The sequence below is a fragment of the Rhinatrema bivittatum genome, chromosome 4 (assembly GCF_901001135.1).
Source record: "Rhinatrema bivittatum chromosome 4, aRhiBiv1.1, whole genome shotgun sequence".
In the NCBI taxonomy this organism is placed as follows: Eukaryota; Metazoa; Chordata; class Amphibia; order Gymnophiona; family Rhinatrematidae; genus Rhinatrema; species Rhinatrema bivittatum.
The window spans coordinates 366,523,362-366,545,571 of NC_042618.1; the positions used below are offsets into that span (position 1 = coordinate 366,523,362).

The 22,210-nt window shown below is 43.8% G+C and overlaps 1 protein-coding gene across 3 annotated transcripts in view; it reads left to right on the forward strand.

Annotated features, from left to right (window-relative positions):
* KIAA1257 (KIAA1257 ortholog) overlaps window positions 1-22,210 on the forward strand; it is a 384,182-nt gene that overhangs the window by 45,899 nt on the left and 316,073 nt on the right. For 2 of the 3 annotated variants that reach the window (XM_029600807.1, XM_029600809.1), the window contains exons 2-3: window positions 4,882-5,339; window positions 8,956-9,143. In XM_029600807.1, the coding sequence (XP_029456667.1) occupies window positions 4,931-5,339; window positions 8,956-9,143 (597 nt within the window). In that variant the 5' untranslated portion in view covers window positions 4,882-4,930. Of the gene's footprint in view, window positions 1-4,881; window positions 5,340-8,955; window positions 9,144-22,210 lie in introns of those variants that run through there. The other variant, XM_029600810.1, reaches the window with a different exon arrangement.

Sequence of the window (22,210 nt, forward strand, 5' to 3'; positions counted from 1 at the left end):
TCTGCACCACCTGTGGTTTGGGATCACACCCCGTGACACAATGCCGGAATCCCAGAGACCGCAAACCTTTTCTACAGGCTCCCATCGGCCACCTAAATGAGTTTCCTGGCTCAAACGCCAGTCAGCGTTAGTGCTGTGCGCCCCTGGTTTCAATGCTATCCTTACCCCACCAAGGCTGTAGAAATTTATAATGGCTTTACATACGGCTTTAGGATTCCATGTCAACTCTCCCTCCATTACCCACTTCAGCTCCCACCACGCAATTCGCATTCCCTATCCTTACACGAAGAGAAGGCTGAAAAGAAAATTTACTCAGAATTGGTTTTAGGGTGGATAATGGGCTCTTTCACCCACCCCCCATTTCCAAACATGGTGTTTTCCCCTCTCAGCATGGTTCCCAAAAAGGAGCCGGGCCGCTACTGCCTCATACATAACCTTTCTTTCCCCCCTAGAAATTCCATCAACGATCAAATTGATCCTTTCCTATGCTCGGTGTCTTATACATCTTTTGACGCCGCCATCAGTGTCGTCAGAAAGGCTGGACACCATGCACAGATGGCAAAGGTGGACATTGAGTCTGCGTTCCGCCTCTTGCCAGTGCACCCGGAGTCCTTCCATTTGCTGGGTTTCTACTTTAGAGGGCAATTTTATTATGACCGTTGTATCCCTATGGGCTGCTCGATATATTGCGCTTACTTTGAATGCTTTAGTTCCTTTCTGCAGTGGGTCATCGAGCAATAGTCGGGCTCTCAACTCTTGGTGCACTACTTGGATGATTTCCTGCTGGTTGGGCGTGATGGGCCCAATTGCAGCAACCTACTATCCGTTGCACAAGCGGTAGCTAGAGCATTTGGCGTCCCTTTAGCTGAGGACAAAACTGAAGGCCCAGCCAGAATTATAACAATTCTTGGAATTGAATTAGATGCGCAGACGCAGCTCTCTCGCCTCCCCTCTGAGAAAGTCTGCAAGCTGCGCGAGGCTATTGTTGAGATGCGCAGCATAAGAAAGGCCACCCTCCAGCAATTTCAATCTCTCATTAGTTTGCTTTGCTTCGCGTCCAGAGTTATACCGATGGGCAGGGCTTTCCTTAGCTACCGCGGGTGTTCGAAAGAAGCATCACCGTATACGTGTCTCTAGCGCTATTAAGCAAGATTTAACTATTTGGGAAATATTCTTGCGGGACTTTAACGGGGTCACCTTTTGGCAACATCCTCCTAGGCAAAATAGCGAACTAGAGTTTTTCACTGATGCTGCGGGAGCAGTTGGCTTTGGCATATATTTCAGAGGAGCTTGGTGCGCTAACCGCTGGCCACACCATTGCTTGCAACACAAGATTTCCAAGGACCTTACATTTCTTAAGTTGTTTCCAATCGTTGTTGCCCTTAAGATTTGGGGGGAGTCACTTTTCCGGTCACACATTGTTTTCAGATCCGACAACATGGCGGATGTCCAGGTTATTAATGCTCTTTCAGCTCGCACATTTGAGTCTAATGCGCTGATAAGGCAATTGGTGCTCGTTTGCTTGCAATTTAATATAACCTGCCGCGCTGCGCACATTCCTGGTGTACGTAATACCATTGCTGACTCCCTCTCTCGGTTACAGCTCACAACCTTCCAATGCCTTGCCCCGACGGCAGACCAGCTACCAACCCCCATACCCGAGGTCTGGCAACTTGGCCCCCCTGACTTTTGGGACTTAATATTGCAGTCACTATCGGAAAACACCCAACAAAGTTATAAACAGGCCTTGCTAGACTTTCACAGCTTCCGGATATCCGAAATGCAAGAAACAGCAGAGTGGCCTATCTCGCTATACTCCCTCTCACGTTACATACTACACTGCAAGAACCTGGGAAAATCCAGAGCCTCAGTAGCAAACCGCCTAGCTGGCCTGTCTTTATTTTCCAGAACACTAGGGTTCCCTAGCTGCACATCACTGTTCCCAATAAAAAGAGGGCTATGTTAGATTGGCAGAGGGAGGTGGGTAAGATTTTAGACGCCAGGAGGCCCACTACTTTGAATATCCTTAGAAAAATCTTTCTGTCCCTAGAAGGTGTCTGCTCTGATAACTCGGAGTGTACGTTATTTAAGTGTGCGTTCTCCTTGTCTTTTTATATGGCCCTCCGCATCAGCGAGCTGACTGCACAATCTACAAATAGACCGTCCTCTGCATGTTTACAGTGGGAAGATACAGTGCTCGATAGTAATAAACTTACCCTAAGTATCCGCAGGTCTAAGACTGACCAACGGGGTGATGGTTCCAACATCATCCTCCAAGAATGGTCTGGGGAGCCCACTTGCCCTGTGTGATCCACCAGCCTATTCTTAAAGCAACGCCCGCTGATTGGGGGCAATTGCTTGTACACAAGAATGGTAGACCTCTTACACGGTATCAGTTTAGTCGGGTCCTCCACATTACATTGCATGCAGCGGGTATTGCAGTTGCTGGGTTCTCCACTCACTCCTTCCGTATAGGTGCAGCAACCACCGCGGCAAGCTTGGGCTTATAAGACAAGACGATAATGGCAATAGGTAGATGGCGATCAGGGAGATTTAGCCGTTATGTCTGCCCAAATAACTATTTTGCCAATAGCATGTAACATGTCTCATAACATTTATCTTTATTTGCCGACAGATCGGGGAACGCGGGGGCCGCGCGTCGCATGGATTATTGGCCACTCTTATGTGCACTGGGCACATAGGAGGGCCCTCGAGCAGCCTTTGGGCGAACATCTTGGTATGGCGGCTCATCAACTTTCGCTGCTTTGGAAAGGTATCCCAGGAATGAGATGGGACCAGTTGATTCAGACTGTCCTTGATTTACAAAAATACAACACCCCCCCCCCCCCCCCAGCTGCTATTATATTACATCTTGGGGGTAATGACCTGCCTCTCACTAGGAGTGTGGCTCTGACACAAAAAATACAAAAAGATTTGATCACGTTATATACAATGCTCCCACAGTCGGTAATCATCTGGTCCTATATCACTCCCCGTAGGATCTGGAGAGGTGAGCTATCACACCGTACAATGGAAAAGGTTTGCAAAAAAATTAATAAGTGGATGTCAAAGTTCATGCCCACAATCAATGGTTTATCGTTAAAGCACGATCTACTGGGTGAAAGCCCGGGCTTATTCAGAGCTGATGGTGTTCATCTCTTCGATAAAGGGTGGGATATCTTTAACAGTGATCTGCAGGATTGTCTTGAAGCTCTCCTTTCTCTAATGGCCGCAGCCAATTGATCAGTTGGGGGGTTTCCCGGTAAGCGGTTTCGCTACCAGGGAACCTTGGCGTGGTGACCAGCAGAAGCGATACCCCCGCCTTTAGATTAAGTAGGTCGTGGCCTGGGGGCCGGCGGCCCTCGGGCCACTAGAGCAGGCAGCTCCGGGGGCCAGCAGCCCAACGCAGACCCTCGACGCTTCAACGGCCAAGAGGGGTGAGAGTAAGGAGGCGACTGGACCAAACGACCCTGACTTCTACGGTCGGGTCACCAGTAATGGCGCCGACAGCCCCGGCTTCTACGGCCGAGGAGGGCGCATATGCCTCAACAAATTATGGGATTAGCACGGGATAGCGGGGGAGCGCTGGTCACTTAAGAGTTCAGGATTGTTTATTATGGCTAATTTTGCTTTTGTTGTATCAATTTATTATTGTCTAATTCCTGTGAATGTATTGCATGTGCTGCGGCCATTATTTTGTCTAAACTAATAAACTCTCGTTATCGAATATTTGAGAGGTGTGAGTCTTTGGAGAGCCACTTTTGGGTATGGGAGGGGAGGGGCGGTTACAGACGCAGGCTTTCCACTGCCCACATTGTGGCACCCTCTATGTATTTTATTTATTTATTTTGTGTTTTTCTATACCGGCATTCGCGATAGGAATCGCATCATGCCGGTTTACAATTAACAAAGGGGTGAAAAGGAAGATACAATAAGAACATTAACAGGTGCGGAATGAATGGTTGCAGTTACAATAAAACAGGGAATTACACAACTGGGAGCAGTGAAAAGGTGATAGGAATTTAACATATGTAAAGTATGATCTATATTTTCTTTGATATATGTGCCCTATTGTAAACCGTTTTGATGGTAAATAACTTAATGACGGTATATAAAAACTTTTAAATAAATAAATAAATATCCTTGAATTAAACTTTTAAAATTGGGCAAGTAAAAGTATTTAGGTTGCTATCTGCCATTCCATTGATGACAGCTAGGATTTTGAGGGCCTGGTGATCCTAAGGAATAGGGTTTGCATCTTTTCCATTAGGTGTGAGTAGATTAGGACTCCAGCCAAGAAGTGCTTCATCGTAACCATGGTTGAAAAGTCTCCTGGTTGTCAGGTTGCCCAGGTGCTTGAAATTCTGGGTCTGGTGCCTGACATATGAGATGCAACCCCTCGTTGAGGAGAATCATGGTGGCTGCAGGGCCCAGGCCATAGAGAACTGTGGCAGTTGGAGGTAATCGTGGTCGCTACTGAAAGCAGAGCCCAAAAGAACATTTTTCCTGGCTTCTAAAAACTTTTGACTGGCATCTAAATATGTTTTCACCCTTGGTTATGATCTCAAACAGGTCATCCAGAGGCAGAATTGTGCAGTTCCAGATTAATTGGTGGTTCTAATTAGGTTTGTAATTTAATTTTGAAGTTTTAATTCTCTTGAGCTCTGAAGTCCGGTACTTCTAGGAACTGGGTCTTCTGGATTGTCTGAAGTAAAATCTGATTTGTAATTTTATGTTCTTTGCAGCTTTTTTTTATGACTAACAGCTTTTGTTTTTATTTTTGAAAAAAAAAGGGCAATTATTTAACAATCAATTGTTATTCTCTCTCTTTTCTTCCTTTTGCTCACCAAGCCATTCTCATTCTCTTTGACTCTTTCCTAGAGACCTGTTGAACTCTGTCACTGGAGGCAAATAAGTGGTGAATCAGAAGATGATCTCAGAAGGGGACTCCAGGACTAGTGGCTCCGATAGTGGCTTTACCACAGATGGCAGGGATAGCATTGAACCCAAGGGAGATCCATCAATATCTGAGGAAAGAAGCTCCAAACCCCAGGGAGAGGCATCAGTGCTTGAAAAGTTCAGTGACTCCCTCCAGGAAGACACATCCTTTATGCAAGAGCATGATAATCCATGGGCCACTGGAAATTTATATATGGCAGGTATGTCAGAACAAGGAGAGGGGAGCGAAGTGTACTTTGAGGATGATGAGGTGAAGCAAGAATGGTCTTTTGCGGAAGATATTACAGAGGAATCTGCGCAAAAGGAGCCTGAAGAGCCATTTCACATGGTCATCCTCACGGTCACCATAGGATTCTCCCTTTTCCAATCATCAGATGCAGGTAAGGCATGATACAGTATATTCAGTAGCAAACTTATCTGGGTAAGTTCTTCTGAATATCCAGATAATGTTACACCCATAACTTTGAATATACGATCACAAGATCCAAACAAAAAACCCCTATATCTCAGAAATCTGAGCAAATCACAAAAGATTCCAAAAACCACAAAAATATTCCCCAGTATAATATTAAATACCTTTTGATTAAATTTATATATATATATATATATATATATATATATATATATATATATATATATATATATATAATGTAGGACCTTCATGAGCAGAGCTTGAAAATATGGACAAGCTGTATTCCCCTCAAGTCCATTTTACTTTATTTATTCATTTATCATGTTTCTTTTTCATTTTATTTTGTTTTCATTTCTCTTAAAAACAGTCACAGTCCATGAAGGTCCCTACCCGGGTCGCGTATAAATACGTCTTATTTGAACTTATTCATCAAGAGAGCAAAAAACCAAACAAACTTATCTTCGGTGTCCAATCACAACCCCAACATGGCCATGTTTCGTTCGCAAATCTGCTTTAGGGGGTTACACTTGGGATTTAATCCACGCTCTTACTCTTCCATCACTCCATTTGCCTCCTGGAATTCTCCACTTCTTTTAACAACCGTTTAAGAAAACCTTTAAACATGGCGTCTATCCACCTTCCTCTTATACGCATAACCAGCGTGATGTCATAAATTAAATCAAAGAATACCAATTAATTATTTCATTTAGTTCTTCTGGGTGCACCGATCTCAAATTAAAAATCCAGAACTGTTCACACCTATTCAAAAATGATTTAATATCACCTCCCCGGGATGGAACGTTAATTGCCTCCAAAATGGTCCAATGAAAATCTCTAAATTGATGACTTTTATCTTGCAGTGAGTTACCAATGGGGCTGTCAATGTTAAGGTTTTTACACAGCTCTTATGTTCAAGCATACCTTACAGACGCAGCAGTGTATATGTAGGAACTTCATGAGCACAGCTTGAAAATATGAACAAGCTGTATTCTCCTCAAGTCCATTTTATTTTATTTATTCATCATATTTCTTTTTCATTTTATTTTGTTTTCATTTTTCTTAAAAACAGACAGTCCATATATAAATTTAATCAAAAAGTATTTAATATTATACTGGGGAATATTGTTGTGGTTTTTGACACCCATAACTTTACCAGGATAACTTACCCACTTACCAGTTCTCTGGAGGTTGACCTCAAGTTATCTGTGTCCCTCTTGCAGTTCACTGCAGAAGAGAGAGAGAGAAACAAAATCTGCTCCCTCTCCTTGTCAAAGCAACTCCTCCTTCCAGCTTCTCCCTCTTACTAGAACACTAGGGGTCTCCTGGTAACACTAAAGTAATGATCCACTGCTGCGTGTGTAAGGTGTGCTCTAGCTCACGGATCACACAACTAACCACATGCCACAATATGTCCCCTGGGAATAGACCCATTGATCAGTAAGGAAACTTGTGGGTCCTTACACTTACAATATTCAGTTAACTTTAACAGACTCCTTCATCCATGATAGCTGCAAAAAAATTCATTGATGGCCACATTTGAGAAATGTTGCTATAGATAATTATATAAGGTGGCATTTCAGCATAGCTGTCTTGAGTACCCCATGGGGGTTCAGCGCTCTAACCCCCTAAAAGTTAAAATAACCTGAACAAAATATTATTTTCATATTTTAAGATAGCATGGGTTAGGGGAACTGTTTCATTCTTGATGACATCTAAGCTTCCTGCTTAACTTTTCAGGGTAAGGGTGGGGGTGAAGTGGAAACACAGCACTGATAGACTCATTCAGGTCTGGATTTCTGTATAGATACAACAGGCCTATGTCTAGGGTAGCAGATTTCTGGGGGTAGCATGTGGAGCCAAAGACCTGCTGCCTGCCTTGCTGTATCTAACTCCCTAGAGACCTGTGGTGTCATGGTCTGAAGGGAAGGAAAGATACGGGAACGGATTACAAAGAAATAAGGCACAGACTGCATTTTCCCTAAGATTCTTCAGTGTTACGATGGCTTATCTTAATCTCATCACAGGAATTAGGAGTCACAGGTTAAGACTGTTGATTGTAATGGCACTGTTACATTACACACATGTACACAGGGACACAGCACCATACACCAATACAGAGAACACACAAGAGGAATGGAAGGAAGAGCACTTTGGGACCTTGCAAGGCAGGCAGAGAGGAGAATTGCTTCAGGAAAGAGGAGGGTTTCACGTGCTGCACAGATACAGATACCAAACATATTACACAGGACTAAAGCCACGCTTGAGGATCTCTTCAGCAAGTAACTTGGAGAAGGAACTGACAATAATCCTGAAAGATCTTCAGATAGTCAGCACAGTGGCTGCAATAAGCAAGAAAACTATAGAGAGGGGCAGTTTCCTCTTCCTGTTCTATGGTTATATAGCACTCTCCTCCAACTGACTGGTTTAAAGGGGTAGTGTCTGATTTCTTCCTTCTGTGCCTGTTGCTGTTCTTCAGACTATGTTGCAACATTTTGATCAAATATTCGTTTGTAAAGGCGGTATACAAACAATTTTTAAATAAATAAATAAATGTGGGACCCACGTCATACTGGCTGCTATTGCTCTTGGGGTTCAGGGAGCATGGAGCTGAAGACATGCCACTGCCTATACTGGCTTCCTGCGAGGCCAAAGACATTTTGAAACTTGCTGCTCCTGTTGGCCAGTGGGGTGGTAGGTCTAAAGACCTGCTGTCTTCCATGCAGCTTCTAGTTCCAGTTGCCTATGGAGCAAAGGACCTGCCTCCTTTATATTGCTCCTGTCTCCTGAGTGGCCTGGGTGGTCAAACACGTGTCTGCTCCTAGCTGCTGCAGGGCTGATGATTTGCTACCAGCGTCATGCAGGGTGCTGCCACCATGAGCGATGAGGTACAATTGGGGCAAGATAGCAATTGAGGTACATAGGGAAGAAATAGAAAAATTGGAGGTATAAGAGGATGGTATTTGAGATAAGCAGGGGGTGAGACAGCATCAGAGGTTTAGAGGAGAAAGTAGGTCCAAAGGAGGTCCGAAAGAAGGGCAAGGAAACACCAGAGGCCTAGAAGGAGGAAGAGAGCAATTGAAGGGTTGGGGGGAGGTCTGGCACTGTAGGTTGGGGGGAAGTGGGGGTTTTGCACTGATAGTGGCTGAAGTGATTATGGCTAAATCCACTGCTGGAGTCAGTAAGGGGCTTATGTACAGCCAAGGTGGGAACTCTGAATTTGTGGTGTATGTTAACCCTAAAACATAAAGGTAAATATATGTTTTAAAGTGCAATAAAACTGGAAATTATATCTATTTATCTGTTATCAGTCAACTGTGATGAATTGGCTATTGTGAAGAGCTACGTTAGATGACATGATTATAGATATACATGTTAAGCATTTACAGTTAGGCTGAGTGATGTTAAAACAAAACTTTCATATTTAGTGCTAGTTCTTTTCTACATTCTAGAGTATAGTCATTTGGGGAGATATAATTTTGTAGTGTATACATTATATGAAGGTATTGCTGAATAAGAACATAAAAAGTTGCTACATGAAGATATTTAATACCATGTTCATATGATATTTTCTAAAAAAAAATAAGAACAGACTGTTGTTGGAGAAAAAGGGAAAGCTAAGCAGAAACAGAATGCACCATCAGCAGCTTCCAAAATTGGTGGTAATTACCATTTAGAGTACACTCTACTTCCAGATGATCCGGAACCTGTACAAGCTGATGTAGTAGTTTTTGGTGCATTTGCCAAGTTATTCATGGACAATATTGAACCCAAGGTAAGGAACCTATTTTACTTTTCCTAAAATACTCACCAGTCTCACTGCAATAAGGGCTTATAATTTGTGTTATGTAAATCCACTTTTACAGATTCAACAAGGTACCTATTATTTTGCCAAGTTTGGCTATGATTCCTTAAGACCTAGAGCCTGTGTATAGCTGAAGACAAGTTAATGACAGAAAATTAGTCCATTTTGGTTTAACCATTGGGCTTACTCTCCAGATTTCTTTTGAGGTCTGCAAATAGTAGACATGCTTCTTCCATCAATTCTTTGCCCATTCAGACAATGCAAAGACCATTCACATATATTATATATATAGTTAAATTGAAGCTCTCGCAGAACTGTAAAGCACAACAGTAACAGTCCTTATCCTCTGTTCTAGATCTCTCAGGTGATTTGATCATTTTCTAATATCTTATTTGATTAAGAAATGAGAATTTAAAAGGAAAAAATGGAGAAAGGAAAGCTTCTGGTTCAGTTTTCAAGAGGCTCCACACACACATGATGCATGTCACATAGCACAGAGCTCCAGGCAGCATATATGAACATTAGGCCCCACAAAATAGTACATTGGAAAACAGAGCTCGGTTCACCCAGAATTGGGACTTAGAAAAATGTACAGCCAAAAGTTATTTGCATTTTAGGATGTAATTCATTTTTTTCCCCAGTGTAAAAAAACACAACTCAGAGGCCTTGTTTCTCTTGGGGGGGGGGGTGGAAATTAATCCCCTTTATGTACCTTTGTAGGCTTGTCCTTCTTAGAATAGAGTAACATGTTATAATCTTCATTAAAATATGTATAACTCCCCTTATCCTTTTTTAGATATGCTGAGTGACTCTTGATGTCATTAACATGTAGAATTGAAAGTGCACCAGGGATGGCATTAGGGTACAAGGTGCTCTGGGTGTAAAGCGCCCCCCCCCCCCCCCCCCTCCCGGGAACTCTTTTCAGCTGCAGCAGGATGGGATCCACTGCAATCACGCTGACATGGGATGGGGTGATGCTGGCAATGCCCAGGGTGCCCCCAGCTCATGGCGCGATTTGCCTTACCCAAATGCTGGCTCTGAAGTACACTGAGCATGATACCTGCCATGATGCCTGCTTGAACTAAGAGCAAGGAGCTAAAAAAAAAAAAATACTTGTCCACATGTTTGTAGGATAACAATAAAGGCTGATAAGAAGTCTTAGTTTCTTCCAGATGTACACTGCTGCTGAAAAGACAATAAGAACAAAGTGTACAATTTGGATAAGACTTTTTATCAACCTTTACTGTTGTCTTTTCAAAAAAGAATACATGCCTTATTTTCTACTGCTTGAGAGCTCCATTCCTCTCACCACCTCTCCTAGGGTAGAATGCTCTGACATATTGGAATTGTTCTAGACAGAGCAACTTAGCACAGGAGTAAGATGGGGGGATGTAGAAAAAGATTCTCATCTGTCTTTCAACCTCATCATCCTCAGCCTTCAACATTACAAACTGTACAACTAAAACGCACACAATCCATTTCACATCCAAATCAGCTATCTAATAGTAATGCCTCTGCCTAGAGGACAATTTTCAGTGTCATTTACATGGGTAAAAAGGGTTTTATCTGTATAAATTGACTATCTGAAAAACAACCATCCTGTATGTTGGTAAAAATATGTGCATTGTTCTATAAGGTGCATACTTATACCCACATTGAAATGGAGATGATAGTGGGGCAAAGTCTGTTTGGAGGAGAAATCTACATGCATAGTTTTGGTTGGGAAAAGTATCTGAGGAAAAAACAGGTTCAATTCACTGAGTACTTTTACCTGGGTGATAAGCAGGATGAATCAGCCATGACGTGCATGACATCATCTGGCATGATGGAGACTATACTCGTCACTATTTCAATCCCCACCAGTTTTTCCAGCTACGGTCACTGGGAGCGATGCTTGCATTTTTGAACCCTCCCCTTGAATTAAGCCTCCCACAAAAAGGTGGGGTTATGTGTGATACAAATATCCCCATGAGCATGGTCAGTCAAAGGGCAGGCAATACTGGAAGAGAGAGGATGTGGAATTGGTGGCGATCCCTGTCTAGGCCTCTCAAGCCTGGAGAGGAGAGGGAGAAAAGTGAAATTTTGTGACTGGTCATGGCCTCATCCCTTGAGGTCTTGGCTGGAAGAGAAGGAGTCTGCATTAGATTTGGACTTTCAATTGACCAGTCTGGAAGGTAGGGCTCCTCCCCCTGTATCTGGAAAGGCCGACTCAATGATCTTTAAGTCCATGCCGCAATGCAAAAGCAAGGGCAAGGAAATTTGTAGAAATTGTGATAAATCATGAAGTCTATTTTTGGATTTTGCTATTTTCTGCTTTCCTAGTTTATGCTGGAGCTGCCCAATACCCTTCTTTCCAATAGGAAGGGATCATTAAGCATGGATGGTGGTGTAACAGGGACACAGAAACCACAATTTTGACTATTATGATTTTTATGCAGTTTGATGTTTCCATACTGGTTTTCTAAAAGAAAACATTTACTTTGAATACCAAAGTGGACTCTTGTCATTTTATTTTTGCTTCTGGCACCTGTGTTGGATGTTATTTTTCAGTGGTTACTGTGGAAACCCCTGCACCTAAGTGGCACACCAGAGTACAGAGGCTTGGAGCAGTGGAGTTTTCCTTAGAACCCCCCCCCGCCAGATGAACTCTGGTAAATGTAGCTCCCCGGATACAGCTAACAATTCAGACGGGGAACCCGTTACAACTAAAAGACACCAATTCATTTCACATCCAAATTAGCTATCTAATATTAATGCCTCTGTTTAGAGGACAATTTTTAGTGGCATTTACATTAGTAAAAAGGGATTTACCCACATAAATTGATTCTCTGAAAAATAACCATCTTGTATGTGGTTAAAAATTTGTGCATTGTTCTATAAGGTGCATACTTTTACCCACATTGAAATGGAGATGATACTGGGGCAAAGTCTGTTTGGAGGAGAAAACTATATGCTTAGTTTTAAATTGGATAAAGTATCTAAAGAAAAAGCAGGTTCAAATCTCTGAGTAATTTTATCTGGGGCAATATTCAAAACGAAAGTATATGCGTGCATTTTTCCATCGATAAGGAGGATGAATTAGCCATGACATGGGTACGTCACCCAGTAGCACCCAACGGACTTGTCTCTTCTAGTTATTAGAGCTTTTAACTCTACTTTGCATACATGGGAGTTCCTGTATGGTGGTTGCCTTGTGAGCCTTTTCAGTCACTTTTTGTCAGAGTACTGCATGGATGTGTACTCAGCCTCTCCAGTCTTTTTGCTCCTAAATTTTCGATTTGTCACTGATTTCTTTAGCTTTTTGCTTATAAATTGCCTTGCTGTCTCTACAGCTCCCATAGCAGAACTTTTTAGTGTTATACCAAAAAAAAAAAGAACATCTTTGCCTCCTCAAGATGTCTGGGGAAAAAGAAATCTACTGTAAGTGGATTCAAAAACTGAATTTGTGGCAAGGTATGTTCCTCACTAATGGGCATGAGTTGTGCTGTCATTGCTTGGGGCCCAGCCACAACCAGGCAAACTGCTATGCCTGTGGACGGATGTCCCCATAGTCTCAATTCTCCAGGGCAAGTGAAATCAAGGAGCTACATAAATCTGTTTAGAGTTGCAGTTGGTCCTTTTCCTGTAGTGCAGCAGCATCTGCCTTGGTGAGAAAAGAATTGACCAGAAGCTCCTCAAAAACTCCCCTGTTGGTCCATGCTTAAGCTTTGGAGTCAAGTACTGTGCTGAAGAAGAAACTGCATTATCCAGGGAGGCTGTCAGAGCAACCAGTATCAAAAAGACACAAGCAAGGTGCAGCTGCACTGTCAAAGCATGGTGCATTGGTTCTGCAATGCATAGTACTTCAGGATCACTGGTGCAAATTGCATCAGCACCTGTGTCACATGACACATTGGTGTCCTCAGTGCATAACACATCGAAGTTCTTGACACATCAACACTATCAATGCATGGCACACTAGTGTACTCAACACAAGGCATAACTATGCACCTGTTACGTGATGCACCGGAGCACTTGATGCACAGAAAATCAGTTCATTAGATACATGGAACATCAGCGTCCACCAGTTACGGGGGTCAAACCCCTTCAATTTCATAAACCTGTGGCACTGTAAATGAGCGTTCAAGGCTTATGTTCAGTGTTTTATAGTGCACATTTATTAATATTCAAATATCTGCTTTCCTTTAGTAGTAAACACAGATGCATAAGGATCCATTTCCTGGATTCATAGTTAGTACAGCAATGTTACAAGAGCTGACTTCTCCTGGAGACCTGGGCCTAGTCTACTGATCTCAGCTGGGCTCTGCATCTTAACCTCCCTAGTCGAGTCCCACCCCCAAGACTCTCTCTCTCTATAGGATTTAAGGTGGACAAGGCATCTAGCCTCATCCCGCACAGGTTAAGGAGGGAAAATAGGGTTACTTCATCTTATACCTTCCCCTCAGCTTGAACCCATGGGGGCACACATCCTCCATCACCCTGAATCCCATCCAGGGAAGTGGCTTCACTCTCCAGTAGACTCTTCCTGACCTCCCGCTTGGTAAACTCTTGGGTGGCGCTATAGGTTTGTACTGTGCTCTTCTCACTAGAGTTACCCCAAATACCACCACCATTACTACCAGCCACTGTGCCCTTTACCCAGTGTCTATCCCCAATCCTTCACATGAGTCCATAAGTAGCTCCAGGTTTCAATTCTTCTCCGGCAGGGATCTCTGGACTTTCCTTGGGTGCTCTATTGCTGGCTTCTTCTTTCAGGTGTCCACTCTCTCTTTACTGTAGCCACGGTATCTTCTAACCCTTCTACACTGTTTACATCTGCAGTGCCTCCCTCTGGCCATTCTACAGTGGTTATGTTTGGGTACCCTATAGTAGGTTCCTCTAGCCTCTCTGTAGTGCTGTTGTTCAGTCTTTCTGCAGTGCCTCCTTTTGACTCCTTTGCAGCACCCCACTCTGAACTCCCGGTAACACCTCTATCAGGGCTCTCCATAATGCCTTAGACTGGCTCCTCTGTAGCACCTCTTGCCGGCCTTTTCTATAGGTCCTTTTTCAGGCCTCTCTGTTGCGCCGCCTCCTTATGGGCAGTCTGGTAGGCTCTACCCTGAGCTCTCTTGAATCTCAGTTTCTTGCTTTACACTCTGCTGTGCCTTTTCTGCTTTCAGTTTTACAACTGACAAGCTGGCCATCTCTCCTTCTTCCTTCTTTTTTTCCCCCCACTGTTCTCTTCAGCGGTTTGCCATAATTCAGTCATCATGCAGGACATCTGTTAGCATCTCTTCTATTTCACCCAGTAGCTATAGGCATTCTTCATCTAGCCACTCTAGGCATTTACATTTCTTCCTGTCCTGGACTTTTTGGAGTGGGTTCTCTGGCTTCCCTGGCTTGGCTTGCCTTCTCTAGCTGCCACACCTCCAGTCTCAGTTTTCTCCCTTCCATCTGGCTCTAAGAGCTGGAAATACCTACCACACAAAAGAACATGGCTATGCACTTCTTTCAAGCTGTCCTGGCTTCTCTTGCTTCACTTGTTCTTCAATTTACTCACTGGCTCCACTCCAGGTTTTCTGTAGCACTGCCTCAGGTTCGCTCTGGATAGCTGCACTCCATGAGCTGTAGAGCAACTCACTTACTGCTCCCACACAGCAACCACAGGGCCACACCCTGTTCAATACAGTCTCTTTGCACAACTTTCCCCCCCCCTCCTCCTCCAAAGGTAAAAAGAAAGATTAAAAAAAAAACTTATCTTTCTGGCACTAACTTATTCACTTTTTTTTTCTCTGACTAACTCAAACGGAGATACTCTTCTTGACCTGTTTAATTCCTAATACTTGTATGGCTGTCCCTATAGCCAAGCTCAATAAACCAGTTTTCCTCTTTAAACTGTTGGCTTGTTGTGCTCCCTGAGCCACCACCATTTACACTTCTCCTTACTCTGCGCACTCCTGTGCTGCGTACTGTGTTTAGAGCCACAGGTCTTCAACTCTCTGTATTTTAAACAGAAAATCTTTTCTTTATAGACTGCTTTGCTTTAGTGTGCTCTCTGAGCTACAAGCTTTAAACTTTTCAGCATTTCTTTGCCTCCAAACTTCATGGCAGGCCACACACACACACATAACAACCTTCTTTCTCAATCTCCCATGGAAACTTGGGGTTTCTCTAGGCCTTGTATAGTGTAAAAAATCTCTGAACTGACACCATATGTGGCACTGTAAATGAGCGGTCAAGACTTGTGTTCAGTGTTTTATTTACAGTACACATTCATTAAGATTCATATATCAGCTTACCTTCAGCAGTAAACACAGATACATAATGATTCCCAGTTAGGACAGCAATGTTGTAGGAGCTGCCTTCTCCTGGCTAGTAGGACAACAGTTTTATACAGGAGTTGCCAAGTCTACTGAGTTTAGCTGGGCTCTGCCTCTTAACCTCCCCAGCTGGGACCTGCCTCCAGAACTTCCTCTCTATAGCATTTAAGGTGGACCAGGCATCTAGCCTGGTCCTGCACAGCTTAAGGAGGGAAAATAGGGTCTCTTCATAACAGACCCACATTAGGAACTACTGCTCAGGAAAGAGATATAGGCGTCATAGTGGATAATACTTTGAAATCGTTGGCTCAGTGTGCTGTGGCAGTCAAAAAAGCAAACAGTTTTAGGAATTATTAAGAAGGGAATGGTAAATAAAACAGAGGATGTCATAATGCCTCTGTATCGCTCCATAGTGAGGCACCTTGAATACTGTGTACAGTTCTGGTTGCCGCATCTCAAAAAAGATATAGTTCCGATGGAGATGGTACAGAGAAGGATGACCAAAATGATTAAAGGGGATGGAACTTCTCCCCTGTGAGGAAAGACTAAAGATGTTAGGGCTGTTCACCTTGGAGAAGAGATGGCTGAGGGGGTATATGAACCCAGAAAACAAATCGGAAGCTGATCCCAGGTTGCTGTGTAGCAATAATAAAAAAAAAAAAAAGTGGAGATCGGTGTGTAAAAAGGACCTTTATTGAAACTTGCCCTAATATTTTCTAATTTATCTGGGAAATAGTATGGGATAGGCCTGTGAACGTCAGTGGACACATGATTCTGTCTTTTCTCTCAGATCTTTTGTGAGTCTGTAACACGGTGGAGCTTTGCGGTTTGTCAGCTCTAGTGAAACAATCATTGATAGATTCCTTCGGGTATCCTCTCTCTAAAAAAACGGGTCTTCATTTCTTTGGATCTCTGTGTAAAGGTTCTGTGTCTGTACATAGTCTTTTCAAAGCGTAAAAACTGACTGTACGGTAAATTACATAAGAGGGACTTATTATGGCAACTATCATAGGATAAGAATTTATTTGTGTCTTTTGGCTTGCGGTATATATCTGTTTCAAAACCAGTTTGTGTTCTCTTGATTAGTATATCAAGGAATGCTATTTCATGGAGTCGTATTGCATTTTAAAATTCAAATTTGGATCCAAACTATTCCACCAATCTTTAAACCTCAAGAGCTCCAGATTGCTACCTTTCCATATTAAAAAAACATGGTCGATGTATCTTTTCCAAAGGATGATCTTCTCTGAATACATGTGATCTGTCAGAAACACCTTTTCAAATTCAGCTACGTATAAGTTAGCAATAGATGGGGCCATTGCTGACCCCATGGCTACTCCCTTAGTTTGAATGTAGTAGTGCTGATCAAATACAAAAAAAGTTTTAGTCAGTGCAATGGTAGCTAGTTCTATAATGAATTGGGTGGGTATCCGTAAATGTGTGTTCTTATCATGGACAGTCTGTTCTACAATCTTAATGGCTTTGTCCTGAGGTATGTTCGTATATAATGAGTCTATGTCTAATGTAGTCATTACAATGTCTATATTTTCAAGTGATAACTCCATAAGGATAGTGATCATGTGGGCTGAATCTCTAACGTACGACAGGTTGCTAGGGACATGGGAACGTAGAAAGTTATCAACAAAAGTGGAGAGTGGTTCCAAGAGTGAACCATTGGCTGAATGGGTAAATGTGAATCTGTTGTTTACTCTTTTGGATAATAGAAGGACTAGAGGGCATTCCATGACACAGGCTGGGAGGATGTAGCACATTTAAAACGAATCAGAGACGATTCTTTTTCACTCAATGCACAATTAAACTCTGGAATTTGTTGCCAGGGGATGTGGTTAGTGCAGTTTAGGGATGAGAATCGTTTTTGAACGATTAAAATTATCGTCAGATAATTTTAAAATCGTCCAAAATCGTTAGAGTGCACGATACAATACAAATGCCCCCGATTTATCGTCAGGGGCATTTGTATTGTATCGTTAAATAGGGGCGCGGGAAAACCGGCACACCAAAAAAAACCCTAAAACCCACCCCGAACTTTAAAACAAATCCCCCACCCTCCTGAACCCCCCCCCCCAAATGTTTTAAATTACCTGGGGTCCAGTGTTGGGGTCCCGACGCGATCTCCAGCTCTCTGGCCACGACTGCGTTAAGAGAAATGGCGCCAGTGGCCCTTTGCCCTTATCATGTGACAGGGCAAAGGTAGCGCCGGCGCCATTTTGGTTCCTGGCTCCCGACGTCACGCGTGCAGGAGATCGCCCCCAGACCCCCGCTGGACCCCCTGGGACCTTTGGCCAGCTTGGGGGGGCCTCCTGACCCCCACAAGACTTGCCAAAAGTCCAGCGGGGGTCCGGGAGCGACCTCCTGCACGCGGGCCGTATTGCCAATCTTCAAAATGGCGCCGGCGCTACCTTTGCCCTCACTATGTCATATGGGCGACGGTGACATAGTGAGGGCAAAGGTAGCGCCGGCGCCATTTTGAAGATTGGCAATATGGCCCGCGTGCAGGAGGTTGCTCCCGGACCCCCGCTGGACTTTTGGCAAGTCTTGTGGGGGTCAGGAGGCCCCCTTAAGCTGGCCAAAAGTCCCTGGGGGTCCAGCGGGGGTCCGGGGGCGATCTCCTGCACGCTTGACGTCGGGAGCCAGGAACCAAAATGGCGCTGGCGCTACCTTTGCCCTGTCACATGATAAGGGCAAAGGGCCACCGGCGCCATTTCTCTTAACGCCGTCGTGGCCAGAGAGCTGGAGATCGCGTCGGGACCCCAACACTGGACCCAGGTAATTTAAAACATTTTGGGGGGGGGGGTTCGGGAGGGTGGGGGATTTGTTTTAAAGGTTCGGGGTGGGTTTTAGGGTTTTTTTGGTGTGCCGGTTTTCCCGCCCTCCCCCGATTTACGATTTTTAATGATTTAAAAAAAAATAAAAACACGACGATCAGATTTCCCTCCCCCCCCCCCCCCAGCCAAAATCGATCGTTAAGACGATCGATCACACGATTCACACCCCTAGTGCAGTTAGTGTAGCTGGGTTTAAAAAAAGGTTTGGATAAGTTCTTGGAGGAGAAGTCCATTACCTGCTATTAATCAAGTTGACTTAGAAAATAGCCATCAGTAGCATGGGATATACTTAGTTTTTGGGTACTTACCAGGTACTTGTAGCTGGATTGGCCACTGTTGGAAACAGGATGCTGGGCTTGATGGACCCTTTTTCTGACCCAGTATGGCAATTTCTTATGTTCTTTTGATGCACAGTGCAAGGACACATGGTATCGATGCTCTCTTGATGCAACTACTACCAACACAGTCGATGCACAGACCTTTGGCGCACTCCTGTTCTGCACTGACTTTGTCAGTGACACACTATAAGCATTCCTCTTCAAAATCCTTCAAGTATTCGACACCATTGAAGCACAAGACCTCTACAGTGCCACAACCAATGCAGCGAGCTCAGGCCACACAGCATCATGCTAAACTTATCAATGCAATTGTCTGCCAGCTCAGGGGTACAGAGAGAACTGTATTGCCCCTGTCCCTCCAGTCACCATAACCCTCACTCCTTCATGGTTATTTACACAGGGCCTTCGCTTGAATATCTGGACCCAATATACTCCTTAGTATCTCTCACCTATAATAGGCCTCTTGGTCAAGAACATGAACCCGTTCTTGTCTTCAAAGAGGATGTTCCACTACACACTAGGTCAAGGGACAAATCCGTTCCTTGACCATATAGCAGATATGGTGAGAAACCTCTTTGCCTAAGGAGACAGAAGGAATTATCAGATCTCTCCTCCCCAGCTTTGCATCAGCAGTCCCAGAGAGCAGAGTCCCTACCTTGCCGATGTGGGTGAACTCCATCATCAGAACCCTTGCTGCTGGGTTCCTTATCATCCCACTCAATTTCAGCGGTGTCAAGTCAGCCAGATGTGGTTGACCAGGATGCTTCCCCTCCAGGGCAACCAGGAAGACCTCCCCCGGTTTGCCGCTTTCATCATTGGGGGTCCTGGATTAGTGCTGCTGCACCCCTAGGCTCCAAAGAGGGTTCTACAGATATACCGTCCAACCCCCCTTCCAGATCCCCCAGACCATAAATCACCTCTGGAAGATCTTATCTATTCGAGGTTTGTGGAAAAAAATGGGAAAAACTTGAAATTAATGTGTGCAAGGACAAAGAACCCTGGATGGAAGTCTTTGGTCTCCTTCAGATTCTGGAAACTCCATCTGAACTACCAGCTCTTTCACTCCACAACATGGTGAACCTGTTGCAGATGGAAATGTGGGAAACCCCAATCTCTTGCATTTCTATGGCTAGGAAACTGGAGCTTAGTACAGAATTCAAAACTCACCTGGGTTTGGAGTTGTCAGGTTACCTCATCAGTCTGTAGTCATTAAATCTGACCTGAAAAAGTAAAAAAAGAAATTGTCTCCAGGAAAGGACCAAAGGCTACTAGATCATTCAGAACATAAGAAAATGCCATACTGGGTCAGACCAAGGGTCCATCAAGCCCAGCATCCTGTTTCCAACAGTGGCCAATCCAGCCCATAAGAACCTGGCAAGTACCCAAAAACTAAGTCTATTCCATGTTACCATTGCTAATGGCAGTGGCTATTCTCTAAGTGAACTTAATAGCAGATAATAGACTTCTCCAAGAACTTATCCAATCCTTTTTTAAACACCGCTATACTAACTGCACTAACTACATCCTCTGGCAACAAATTCCAAAGTTTAATTGTGCGTTGAGTAAAAAAGAACTTTCTCCGATTAGTTTTAAATGTGCCCAATGCTAACTTCATGGAGTGCCCCCTAGGCTTTCTACTATCCGAAAGAGTAAATAACCGATTCACATCTACCTGTTCTAGACCTCTCATAATTTTAAACATCTCTATCATATTCCCCCTCAGCCGTCTCTTCTCCAAGCTGAAAAGTCCTAACCTCTTTAGTCTTTCCTCCTAGGGGAGCTGTTCCATTCCCCTTATTATTTTGGTAGCCCTTCTCTGTACCTTCTCCATCGCAATTATATCTTTTTTGAGATGCGGCGACCAGAATTGTACACAGTATTCAAGGTGTGGTCTCACCATGGAGCGATACAGAGCGATACAGCGATACAGAGCGATCATTATGGAAAGAAAGTTATTTCAGAACTCCATACTAACCACTCGCATTTTGACTCACCAGTTTTACATAGTGCAATAGTTTCATGACACTTTTCAACCTGTGGAAGGTGGTAGTTAATACCCCCGATTGCTGTTGCATATGGAAGAATTCATATGACATTTTCTCCTTTCTGTCTATGAATCCTTCGATTATGTTTCACATATCTCTTCTGCATCAATCACAGCTCATCACAAGGCATGGCTTAGGACCAGCAGCATTCTTGACAATGTCCATGAGGAATTGGTGTATGTCCCTTGTCTAGGAAACAACCTTTCTGATGAAAAACTAAGAAACTTCACTCAGATTAAAGATCAGAATATGGCTGTCCATTCCCTCTCGATGGGACCAGAACAGTCCTCCTCTCTCTTACCTCTTCTGGCCCACCACTTCCGCCCAGACTGCAATAGATGGAGTGCCATCATCTCAAACCTCTAGACACCGGTGTACCACAAGGTTCTGCCCTTTCGGCCACCCTCTTTAACATCTACCTATTCCCTCTCTGCCACCTCATCTCCAGTCTTGGAATAACTTTCTTTCTGTACGCCGATGACATTCAGTTCATCATCCCTATCACGAACTCAAGAGAAGACGCTCTCCGCACTGCTGCCAAACACCTAACCACAATTAGTAACGTGCTCAACAAGTTAAAATTATGCCTAAACATGAATAAAACTGAATGTATCCTCATTGGAAGAAACGTCTCAGACCAAACCATCTCCCTCAACTCTCTTCTAATCAACAACATCTCCATACCTCTAAAAAGCTTAACAAAGGACCTCGGCGTATGGATCGACAAAGATCTTAACCTAAAAACAAACATAGCAACCAAAACCAAGGAAGGTTTCTATAAACTTCATGTACTAAAACACCTAAAACCGCTCCTCCACCATCAGGAATTCCGAACAGTACTACAATCCCTGATCTTCAGCAGCCTAGACTATTGCAACTCAATGTTACTAGGTCTCCCCAAATCCACCATAAAACCACTACAGTTACTGCAAAATGCCGCTGCTAGAGTACTGACCGGAAATAAAAAATCGGATCACATCACCCCAGTATTAAAAAGTCTACACTGGCTACCAATCATTCAGAGAATAGAATACAAAACCCTGACGATCATCCACGACGCAGTACACAATACAGATAACTCCGCAGTCAGTAAAATGTTCCACCCCCACAAACCTCAACGGAACACCAGAACTTCTGACAAACGACTTCTCGAAATACCCACATATCCCATGGCAAAGCTTACGAACACCAGAAATAGAGCTCTCTCCATAGCTGGGCCAAAACTCTGGAATGCCCTACCATACTACCTAACCAATATCATCGATAATAAATCATTCAAAAAAGAACTGAAAACCTGGATCTTCAGCCAGACTTTCAATGATGACTTAAGCAAATTACAATTGTGATGCCTTAAGCCTCCACCTCCTTCTCCCCTCTTCTCTTTTCCGCAGATATTTACCCCTTCCCTCCTCCCACTGCCTCCCCCTCTATCCCCCTGACCCCTACCTCCCACCCATTCCCCCCCCCTTCTTTCCTTCATTTCCCACTCATACTTTCTTGTATTTGGAG